We start from the raw sequence: 12194 nt of genomic DNA, 5'->3' as shown, positions 1-12194 counted from the left end.
GCCAAAACTCATTTCATATAGGCCAAGAGAGGTGTGCTTCAACCAGGTAGACAGGGCTGGAGTTAAACCCAGGTAAAAAGAAAGAAAGTTAAACATAAACCCAAGAACCACCAGCCCGGACTGTTTACTCCAAATTCCTAGTTAGATTTTCAAATGGCAGCTAATGATCTGGTAGGGGAGACTGAAAAAAAGACGACAACTTGAGGCAGCCTCTAGTGTAATGATTTTCAAGGGGCACTAGATCACATGAACTATCGTGTACAATAATATAACTACCAAATGCAGAAATGAGACTCCTACCTTATCTTTTACCAGCCTGTAACAAGTAGGACACTCCTGGCAGCCAGGTCTTGTCCGGTTGTAGAAATAGTTTTCTTCACACTGGTCACAATGTGTACCCACAAACCCTTCCTTACAGTCACACTTTCCATCTTCCTTGCATTGTAGGGATTGAGAGCCTTCACGGTCACAGTCACAGGCTGCAGAAATAGAAACATCACTTATGCCCTTTTTTTTTTTTAAAAAGAAATTGATGAAATAATTTTTTTTAAATTTTAAAAGTAAAAGTTTTTTTAATTTTTTTAATTGCTTTGCTTACGTTTGCATCCATCCTGGCCAAATCCAAAGTGATACGGTTCACATGTGTCACACTGCCGACCAACAACACCAGGTTGACATTCACATTGTCCATTTTGGGTATCGCACTGGCCATTAACAGAACCAATGGGGTTACAGTCACACCTGGGTGCAAACAATCAGTGAATTAAAATCAATGAAGCACTTCATGTTGTACTGTGAAGAATAATGTTAACTACTGGACCGTAAGATTAAAAGATTAACTAACTATCCAGGTACCATCATATACTATAAAAAGGGTCGGGTACAGTTTATGTAGAAATTAATAGCCCTGAATTTGCAGTCAGAGGCTTTCCGCGGGGAAATGCCGCCAATCCGCAAATAAAATGCCCGCGTACCTGGTGGTCCGGAGACATGCGGGCCTGGGCCTCTCCGGGTACCCGTGGGTAGAGGCCAACATATCCCAGGGGCGCAGGCACCCCTGGGATCACGTTGGCCGGTCCAACCAATGAAAGAAGGGAATCCCCATTCATGCTTTTGGGGATTCCTTATCTACGGAAACCCCAAAAGTATGAATGGGAATGCCCCAAAAAAACACATCTACACTTCAAATACATTTTTTAAAACCATAGCATATTTAAAATGGGATTTAATTAATTATTTAAAACAAAAATTTAATTTTTTGAAAAATAAATTGACATGTTTTAAAGGGGCTAAAAATAAATTTATTTCACAGGTTTTTAAATGTATAAATTATTGATAAAATTTTATTTTTGTTTTTTTAAAACTGTTACGCTGGTAAAAGTGGGCCTTACACCAGCTTTTACCAGGCGTAAGAATTTCACGGGCATTCGCTGGGCAGAATTTGAGCTAATAGCCCAACTCTCCGCCCGCGAATACCCTTTTCCTCAGGGATGCAAATGATCCGTCAAGAAGATTCTTGATAGATCGCAAGTTCCGGGTTTTAGCGCATGCCCTTGCACACCTCGTACGCATCGTAGGGGCCGCAAATTACAGCCCATAGTAAACACATTATGCCAGAAGTCAAATATTTTTCATGTCTTGGAGTCAATAGCATACTTAAGACTAGGTATCGCCGGTGAGTGGGAGAAACATATTTTGCAGTGATGTTAGACGCACTCTGCAATCTCATCACTATTTCGAATAGTTAAAATTAATACTTGTATTCAATCTGAGGTACAAGTAGAATACATAATGAAGAGTTGTAGAATAGGATTATCTCACAAGCCGTTAAACAAAACTCACCAGTGACAGTCATAAACGAGTTACTAGGTCAACCTGCTAGTGGGATATAAACAAAATATTGGATACAGTGACCAAGTCAAAATCCATGTTCAGGATTTTTAAACTGGTGTTTTAGGAATTATAGACCGAGTCCTACTTTACTCCTCCTCTGAAATGAGTGTTGCAAAGTTTACTATTGCAGAGTTCGAACAATTTTTTTCATTTACAGTAATGGCTTAGTGGAATTTATTGGCCCGGATTGTGTGGTCAGCAACGAAGGAACGGCACTCGCCGTTCACTACGCTTATAGCTGCCCAGAGATTCTGCGGGCTTTTGACCAGCAACTAGCTGTCATCAGGTGTCTGATCCAGCGCGGCGCCCTCTATAGGGACCTGTGTGAGCAGGGCATGCAACAGTGACACTCTTCAACCAATCAGATTGAAGAATCCTCACTGAGCCAGCAGTCTAAACCAGGAAGTACAAATTAGAATATTTCATTCATTATAAAATCATGTACAGAAAACAAAATAAAATGAGGGAAAGATGGGATTGAGAGAGTAGTGAGAAAGAATTAAAAACATTTAAAAAAAATAAAATAAAATCTCCAATAATTAAATTCTGAAGGAATTAGACTCCACACTTGTAAAATTTCATTTTCAGTGCCAGAGAGGTTGTTTGGCAGTAATTAACACTTATCACGTGGTTAAAAATTCACTTACACTTGAATGCACCAGCCCTAACTTTTTCTGGAGCGTTTAGTGGGTAAGTACAGCAACTTCATGCCCTTACATGGATTTCAATGCCAAGTCTCTCGGCGAGGTAGCAGTGTAGCGCAGCTTGTGGAGGAGCAGAACAAATCAGATAGCAACTTATGGATTTCTGCGTTTTACTGCACGTGGGGACTCCGGAAGTTGCTGTTCAATTTACTCCATAATAACGGTGAGCGCTGATAACCTCACTGTTATTCTTAACACAAAATCCGGGCCAATATTGTCTGTTTTGAATAGCAGCCATTTTACAGGACTTTTCAAAGATTGAGCTATGTCAATTATGGGTTAATGGCCTCAGCGTGAAACCTTTAATTAAACAGCATCAATTCTTACTTTATGAAAGAAAATCACTTTTCTTAATATTCCTGAACCCACATTGTTATGCCAATCAGGCCATTAGCATGTGTATCAGCTTACCAAACACCTATTTTATAGTTTCTTCATACAGTGCACTAGTAAGATTGGCACAGAATGATGTGTGGAGTGCAGAGTTGTCTTTAAGCTGCTGCAATCACACGTTTGTTCTTCAGAATCTACAGCTGTTCCAAATCAGTGCATCAAACTGCAGTCAATTTACTGATTTGTAACAAAACAAAACCCCGTCTCTGATGCTGAATGTTAGCCTCCCTCCAATCTCTGCTGCACAGCTGTCACCAAGCCAAGAATTCAAGCAGGACAACAAAACTGGAGCTCTTATTTCTATGAGGTAAAAATGAAGGAATGTTATGTGGAGGGAACTTTACATTCAACCTGGGAATTATAGATCTTGACACTGGTTGCTCAAAGTAGAAAAATGTGCTATCCACTCACACTTGCGTCCCCCTTTTTGGGAAACAAAAAAGTATACTGTTTCTCCCTTGTATTGCCTGCATTCCCTTGTTCTTCGTCCCTCACACAGCCATTCTTTCCTTTGTGCAGACTGCCATCTTTTATGCCTGTAGCTTGCAGACATCTTTCTTGTATTGCCACTCGCAATTTTATTAAATATTATTCTGTTCACAGTATTGCTGGCATTACTGAATGATTGATTGATTTTTCACTATACAGGATTTGCATGGATAGAAGGGGACAGAGCAACAACAGATCAGGAGAAATGACAGCAGCAGTCAGTGACAGGTCGAGAGACGCCAGTAGCTTTCAGATGGCTGAAACACTTCCCCTGATTGTTAGTTTTCACAGGAAACCAGTGGCCTTCACAGGAAACCAGTGGCCTTCAATGTAAATCATATCCTGCAATTATGTATGTATGTATCTTCCCACAGCCCCATATAGAGAAACAGAGAAAACCTGCTTCATTGCTATACTAAAAGTGTCAATTTTGTGAAGCATCTGTCCTTGCTACAACTTTATTCCACTGTGTATTTGGTAAACAAATTAAATACAATGTATTTATGCAAAACAGTTAGACGGGCGCTAGATGTCTAAAGTCTAACTCTGGAATTTACAATCTTAACGTCATTTTACAGACGGGTTTCCCTCTCTTTTGGTCTCACAAAGCAGCAAGGCCCCTTCACTCAATCATGGTGGTCAAGAGTGGCTTGTTCCCTTGATTTATCAGTGAAATGAATTAACTGATGGCTGCAGACAGAAAACCATTACACTCATAACTGCACTTTAGCCAAGAATATGCAGCATTTTAGTTCAATCACTGTCAACCGGAAGGCCATGTCGCTCTTCGGAAGTGCTGGAGCACTGCATGTTGACTATTCATTCTACCACCCTTTTTTAAGAATAGGGTGATGCAAGGCCTCTGCTCAGTGTTTTCCACAGCAACATGGGAAGTTCTTGGACAATATCCTGCCACCCCATGCCAGAGTGTATTGGTATTCCAACACAATGTGCCATCAGCTATTGGTCTCCAATAATCTAGATTATACAAGCACATAGAAGGCAGCTGGTAAGGAATCAGCTGAGAAGGACACACTGCAAATTCCTCTACTTGACTTACCTTTGACAGCCCTGGCCACTGAGAAGATTGTAGAAGCCCGGCTCACACTGGCTACAGTCCCTGCCTACGACATGAATTAAGCACTCGCATAGACCAGTGACCTGGTTGCAGTTCCTTTGCTGATCCACAGTGCCATAAGGAGAACAGTTACAAGCTGCAAAAGAAAAGAAGTGCATTATATCTTTAGTTTGAAGAAAGAGTTCTTGGGTGCAGAGGTGGAGAAGATTGGTAGGCTGGGCAGAAGAGCAAGGAAGATCATTTTTAGATTTTCTCATGTTATTCCTAGTAAAGAATGCAGGCAAGGCACCTACTCCTAGGTCTCTCACTCGCTGGGAATTATTTGTATGATTTCTGCCTAGAAATACCCTGCCCATAAAAACCCAATGAAAGACATCAGGAAGGGGTTTTATCTCAGTCACACTTCTTGTAACATCAGTAAATCCCCCTGCCCCAAACAAAAGATAAGCATCAGGGAAACACTGGAATACTAAGGTTTTTTTGTTGGGTTGAAAGAAAACTATTGCCCAGCCAAGTGATTCCTGTCAGTCAATCATAAGTTGGCACTGAAGGCAATTGTGGAGAATGCCCCAGGTATCCAGCTGAAGAAGTGGGAGGGGGCAGGGCTCATCAGAAGAATGGGGAAATTTAACAGTTTTTCTCCAACACAACAATTTGCATTTATATTGCGTCTTTAAGGTAGTAAAACGTCCCTTTCTTCCAGAGATAGGAAAATTTGAAACACATCAAATTTCATTGAAGTTATTGCTAATATACCCTTTAAAAAAAAAGTAAATTATTTTAGAAACAGTTAATGGAAGCAAAGTCAAATGCGAGACTCACCGTTGCATTTTTCTGATGGAATTGGGTTTAATGCGTTTCCATAAAATCCATCTTTACATCTGTCACAGTAGAATCCATCAGTGTTGTAGATGCACTTTAAACACTCTCCTGTCAGCCGATTACAGTTCCCTACAGCATTCGGATCAATGTTGTCACTGCAGTGACAAGGCTTGCATGGTCTCACGGGCCCCTCTTCTCCTAATGGGTCACCATAGTACCCATCATCACACAGCTCACACCTTTTACCTGATTGAAGTGAAAGAAAATTTATTACAATAGATACACCAAGTTTATTAAAATGGACAAATCTACATTCATTAAAATGGGTATTCCTGGGTTTCTGAGCAAAATTCTCAAAGTTACAATACTGATGGGGGTGACTCAACAAACGATTATACCAAAGAGTAAAGGTATCATTGTACACTGATAATTAACACTTACTCCTGGCTGGAGTGCAACAACTTACCAAATTGTGTACTCAATTAGTGGTGCTCCACTTTAGGACTCTAGTCAAACAACAAAAGAAGAAACCTAATCTAAAGGAAAGCATTTTAGACAGAGTGCGATTATTTTTGGTGAGCAGTTAAGTAGGCTAATTCATGATATCAGGAGGTAACCATACATAAATCGCTTCAGCCAAGTGGCTTTGTAATACTTACAAACTTCTGCAACTGAGGTCAATGCTCATTTTTGCTAAAGCTTTGCATTAAACAGAGTTTGAAAATCTGTGCAATTCTCTCTTTTTGGAAGATTACAGTTTTTTTCTGTGAAAGATCTGCAGGAGCGGTTATTCCAATTGCCCACTGAAATTCAGCACCCCTGGTCCAGGGAGGGAAAACACCAAGCATGCATCCCACTCCTGATCACTCTCAAGGCACCCCTGCTGAGCGAGGACTGGGTCAGGCTCAGTCGCGATGCCAGTTCATGATCTAATGCCCTGTTGACCATAAGAACATAAGAACATAAGAAATAGGAGCAGGAGTAGGCCAATCGGCCCCTCGAGCCTGCTCCACCATTCAATAAGATCATGGCTGATCTGATCCTAACCTCAAATCTTCTATCACTCTGCATCCACCCGAACCCATGTGATCTCCCGGGAGAGGCGAAAAACCAGATAAAGACCCAATGGCCAATTTGGGAGAAAAAAATCTGGGAAATTCCTCTCCGACCCATCTAGGCGATCGAAATTCTTCCAGGAGATCACTCTGTCCCTATATTTTCTACAGTACTTACCTTCTGTAAAGGCGATCTCCACCCCAGCCAGGAACAGGAATAAAACCATCTCCTGAAATCTAACAGAATTAGAACACAGTAGGAGCAGAACAAGGCTACACGGCCCCTGGGCCCGCTCCACTACCCACAGGGCCATGACCATTCCGAACCCAGACTCATGTCCAATTTCCTGCCCGCTCCCCGTAACCCTTTACTTCTAGGAAACTATCTATTTCTGTTTTAAATTTATTTAATGATGTAGCTTCCACAGCTTTCTGGGGCAGCAAATTCCACAAACCTACCACCCTCTGAGTGAAGAAGTTTCTCCTCATCTCAGTTTTGAATGAGCAGCCCCTTATTTTAAGATTATGCCCCCTAGTTCTAGTTTCACCCATCATTGGGAACATCCTCACCGCATCCACCCGATCAAGCCCCTTCACAATCTTATATGTTTCAATAAGATCGCCTCTCATTCTTCTGAACTCCAATGAGTAGAGTCCCAATCTACTCAACCTCTCCTCATATGACCACCCCCTCATCCCCGGGATTAACCGAGTGAACCTTCTTTGTACTGACTCGAGAGCAAGTATGTCTTTTCTTAAGTATGGACACCAAAACTGTATGCAGTATTCCAGGTGCGGCCTCACCAATACCTTGTACAACTGCAGCAATACCTCCCTGTTTTTATATTCCAACCCCCTAGCAATAAAAGCCAACATTCCATTGGCCTTCTTAATCACTTGCTGCACCTGCATACTAACTTTTTGAGTTTCGTGCACCAGGACCCCCAGATCCCTTTGTACTACAGTACTTTCCAGTTTCTTGCCATTAAGATAATAACTTGCTCTATGATTTTTCCTGCCAAAGTGCATAACCTCACACTTTCCAGTATTGTATTCCATCTGCCAAATCTCTGCCCACTTACCCAGCCTGTCTATGTCCCTTTGCAGGTTTTTTATGTCCTCCTCACTCACTACTTTCCCTCCCATCTTTGTATCATCTGCAAACTTTGATATGTTACACTCGGTCCCCTCCTCCAAATCGTTAATATAGATTGTAAAGAGTTGGGGACCCAGCACTGACCCCTGCGGAACACCACTAGTTACTGGTTGCCAATCTGAGAACGAACCATTTATCCCAACTCTCTGCTTTCTGTTAGAGAGCCAATCCTCCACCCACGCCAGAATATTACCCCCAATCCCGTGATTTTTTATCTTGAGCAATAATCTTTTGTGTGGCACCTTGTCAAATGCCTTTTGGAAGTCTAAATACACTACGTCCACTGGTTCCCCTTTATCCACCCTGTATGTTACTTCCTCAAAAAACTCAAGCAAATTTGTTAAACATGACTTCCCCTTCATGAAACCATGCTGAGTTTGCCCTATTAAATTATGTTTATCCAAATGTCCTGTTACTGTCTCCTTAATAATGGACTCTAACATTTTACCAACCACAGATGTTAGGCTAACAGGTCTATAGTTTCCAGCCTTCTGCCTACTACCCTTTTTAAATAAGGGTGTTACATTAGCAGTTTTCCAATCTGCTGGGACCTTTGCTGAGTCCAGTGAGTTTTGGAAAATTATTACCAATGCATCCACAATCCCTACCGCTACTTCCCTCAAGACCCTGGGATGCAAGCCATCAGGTCCAGGGGATTTATCCGCCTTGAGTCCCATTATTTTACCAAGTACCACTTCCTTAGTGATTTTAATCGTATTTAGTTCCTCCCCCCCTAGAGCCCCCTGTTTGTCCAGTGTTGGGATATTCTTAGTGTCCTCTACTGTAAAGACTGATACAAAATAATTGTTCAGTGTTTTTGCCATCTCCATGTTTCCCACCATTAATTTCCCGGTCTCATCCTCTAAGGGACCAACATTTACTTTAGCCACCCTTTTTCTTTTTATATAACTATAGAAACTTTTACTGTCTGTTTTTATATTTTTTGCTAATTTACTTTCATAATCTATCTTCCCTTTCTTAATCAATCTTTTTGTTATTTTTTGCTGTCTTTTAAAGACTTCCCAATCTTCCATCCTCCCACTAGATTTGGCTACCTTATATGCCCTTGTTTTTAGTCGGATACTATCCTTAATTACTTTACTTAGCCACGGATGGCTATTTTTTCTTTTACACCCTTTTTTCCTCAGTGGAATATATTTTTTTTGGAAGTTGTAAAATAACTCCTTAAATGTACACCACTGGTCATGTACCGTCTTACCCTTTAATCTATTTTCCCAGTCCACTCTAATTAATTCCGCTCTCATACCTTCATAGTCTCCTTTATTCAAGCTCAGCACGCTTGTTTGAGATCCAACCTTCTCACCCTCTAATTGAATATGGAACTCAACCATGTTATGGTCACTCATTCCAAGGGGATCCTTTACTAGGACATTTTTAATTAATCCTGTCTCATTACACAGGACCAAATCTAAGGTTGCTTGCCCCCTGGTCGGTTCAGTTACATACTGCTCAAGAAACCCATCCCTAATACACTCAATGAACTCTTCCTCAAGGCTGCTCTGCCCAATTTGATTTGTCCAGTTAATATGATAATTAAAATCCCCCATAATTATAGCTGTTCCCTTATTACAAGCCTCAACTATTTCCTGATTAATACTCCGTCCAACAGAGTTGCAACTGTTCGGAGGCCTATAGACTACACCCACTAGTGTTTTTTTCCCCTTATTATTCCTTACCTCCACCCAAACTGTTTCACTATCCTGCTCCTTTGACCCAATATCATTTCTCTGTATTATAGTGATTCCTTCCTTTATTAACATAGCCACCCCACCTCCTCTCCCTTCCTGCCTGTCCTTCCTGATTGTTAAATAACCTGGTATGTTTAATTCCCAGTCATGGTCACCCTGCAGCCATGTTTCTGTAATGGCCACAAGATCATACCCATATGTCGTTATTTGTGCCGTTAACTCATTCATTTTGTTACGAATGCTACGTGCATTCAGATAAAGAACTTTCAAATATGTTTTGTAACACTTAGTTCCTGTTTTTTCCCTTTTTAGTACTTTACTTTTTACTCCATACCTTCTGTCCCTTCCTGACACATTCTGTTTTTTAATTCCCCCACTGCTACCTAAGTCTATGACCTTCTCTGTTGTCATTTCTATTATTTGCTCTCATCATCAAGGCTAGCAGCTAAATAATGGGCACTTGGGGGCGCCGGCTGCTCATGAAACCACACCCCAAAGCAGAGTCAATGGGCCCGATATCAATGCTGAGCTTGGGGGGGGGGGGGGGGGGGGGGGTGATGGCGGGAATGAAACGCGTGGAAGTGTCAGATTTCAACAAGGATACCTCATTTTCATTTTACTTCTGGGTTTCATGTCTCTAATGTGCGAGGGGCGTGATGCATACTCGCATGACGCAATTTCATTTCGACCATTTAAAGGGCCATTGCAAAGATGGAATTTGGAGCAAAGTTCCCTGTAGTTTTTTTTTGGGCTGCGCAGCCCAAATGTTCGCACATGTGCAGTGTTTTCAAGTTAAAAGCTGGCTGCGCGGCCGCACAGCTTAAAGGGAACATTGCTAGAGAGAGGACAGTCAAAGGCTGAGCCCCGCTTCAATGACTTGTCACTTGATGTACTGCTGGGTGCAGCAAGGACCAGAAAGGTTATAATCTTCCCAAGCAACAAGAAGAAAGCTGTTGCTGTGACCAAGATGGTGTGGTTACAGGTGGCTGAGGTGGTCAGCAGCAGGAGAATTGCCCTGTACCTGGATCCAGTGCAGGAAGTGGTTTAATGACCTAAAGATCATATCAGAAGTCAGAGCAGGGATCAAAGCAGCCTGCCTCTACCTCTGCTGAAGCCACAGGGGTTGCACCATGTTGGAGCAGTAGGGAAAGGAAAATAAAAGCTTTGTAGTTCAAGGGTATGCACGTGGGTGTTTATGAAAATGTTGTGTTATGATGTTTCATTTATTTATTTACACAAACTTTATTAATTTGCACCACTTTCCCACCAAGTGGCAACTCGGGTTTTTAGTTGCTTAGTGATGACATGAGACCAATTAGTCCATGTGCAATGTGTGGATGGTTACTTACAGGACTGCTTTGTGTCAGTGGGGGGGGGGGGGGGGGGGGAAGGGGACAGGGGACTTGATAGCTACTTTGTTAAGTCCGAGAGACTAACTGAACCATCGAGCTATTATTAGGATATACCTGGTATTCCGAGCAGTGGGTCTGGCATAGGTACCCCACCTCCGTTCTCTCCACTGGAATCATCAGATGAAGAGTGCTAAGCGGCTCGTTCCTCCTCCATCTCTAGTTCTCGCTGCTGCGCTATGTTGTGCAGAATACAGCATACCACTATTACCCTAGAGTCCCTCGCTGGCAAATACTGAAGGGCACCTCCAGACCTGCCCAGGCAGCTGAAGCGCTTCTTGAGCATGCTGATGGTTTACTCGATGACACAGCTGGTTGTTATGTGGCTGCCGTTAGTGTTCCTGGTGTTTATCAGTGGGGTTTCTCAGCGGTAGCATCAGCCAGGTTTGAAGTGGGTATCCTTTGTCGCCCACCAACCACCACTCGAGGCCAATGTTGCCTGCAAGCTGTGCGGCCGTGCAGCGCTCCAGGGAACCTGCGCGGCTGGCTTTTCAATGTAAAAACCGTGCAGGCATGGTATTTTGAATGGCCCGTGCAACCCCTTAAAGGGGCTGCGTGGGCCAAACAAAATTACAGGGAACATTGCTCAAGGCTGGTTCCATTCCAGGTACGAACAGTTCGGGGATGTTGGACTTCTACAGAATGAAAGCATCATGACAGCTCTCAGAGAATCTGGCACAGACCTGCATGAACTTTTTCTTGTAGTTGCACCCTAGCTGAACATTAATGGAATGAATTCCCTGTGGTTGACTAATGCTCCTGGTTGATCTGGTGGTGCTCGATTGCCACGCATGTGCAACTAATGGCACCCTGCACCTGTGAAAGCTAGCCAGAGACACAAGTCTAAGTGCCTGCTCATTCTGGCTATTGTCATCACAGGGGACGTTTATATAACTCCCAACTCAAAGAATCCATCCACCTGCCGTATGCATTTATGTGCAGCCAACTGAGACCCCCTCAATATGTCTCCAGTAGTGCCCTGGAATGAACCAGAGGCAAACAAATTGAGGGCAGTGGTGACTTTCACAGCGACTGGCAATGCATAGCCATCAGGTCGTCTTCTTGGAGCCTGCGACCACCTTACATGACAATCTCAGCCTTTGGAAACACTGCTCCTCAGAGGTGAAGGAAGCTGAGCCTCTGTCTGTACACCTGGTTACACAGGTAGTGTCTCCTGCGACCTCGACCCTTCTGTTGCACTCCTCTCTACTGGGTACCTGCAGCTCCCTCCACAACTCACCTTTGCTGCTTCTGATGGTCTTCCTCAACTGAAGTCCAATCAAAAGCAGCCGTTGTGCACCCATCCTGATGTTTGCTGTGTTAACACCTCTAAGCTGTACAAATAATCTCTCAACAAGTACTCTCACCAAACAGTTTCCCCAGAGGGAACTGAGAAAGCAGCTGTGAGCACTGAGCCTTTATTCATATCGGGACTACTGACCTTTAACCACCCCCATTAAGTGCCATTCAATCTCGCCTCCGTTTT

General features: G+C 42.8%; 1 protein-coding gene and 1 long non-coding RNA gene across 2 annotated transcripts in view; one reads left to right on the top strand and one right to left on the bottom strand.

Moving 5' to 3' along the window:
- Positions 1-3997, top strand: part of LOC147121988 (uncharacterized) — a 44773-nt gene extending 40776 nt beyond the window's left edge. Inside the window, exon 3 of the long non-coding RNA XR_015077659.1 lies at positions 3639-3997. This is a non-coding gene — a long non-coding RNA (uncharacterized LOC147121988). The remainder of the gene's footprint in view (positions 1-3638) is intronic.
- lamc1 (laminin, gamma 1) overlaps positions 1-12194 on the bottom strand; it is a 292326-nt gene that overhangs the window by 30764 nt on the left and 249368 nt on the right. Inside the window, exons 14-17 of the mRNA XM_085982601.1 lie at positions 5380-5625; positions 4540-4693; positions 599-741; positions 301-479 (exon numbers count right to left, since the gene is read on the bottom strand). Coding sequence (XP_085838727.1) covers positions 301-479; positions 599-741; positions 4540-4693; positions 5380-5625 — 722 coding nt within the window. The remainder of the gene's footprint in view (positions 1-300; positions 480-598; positions 742-4539; positions 4694-5379; positions 5626-12194) is intronic.

Source organism: Somniosus microcephalus, chromosome 3 (assembly GCF_052327205.1).
Source record: "Somniosus microcephalus isolate GS21.2 chromosome 3, FLI_Smic_1.0, whole genome shotgun sequence".
Taxonomy (NCBI): domain Eukaryota; kingdom Metazoa; phylum Chordata; class Chondrichthyes; order Squaliformes; family Somniosidae; genus Somniosus; species Somniosus microcephalus.
The sequence above is the reverse complement of the archived record's forward strand: the minus strand, read 5'-3'. Positions and strand labels throughout refer to the sequence as shown.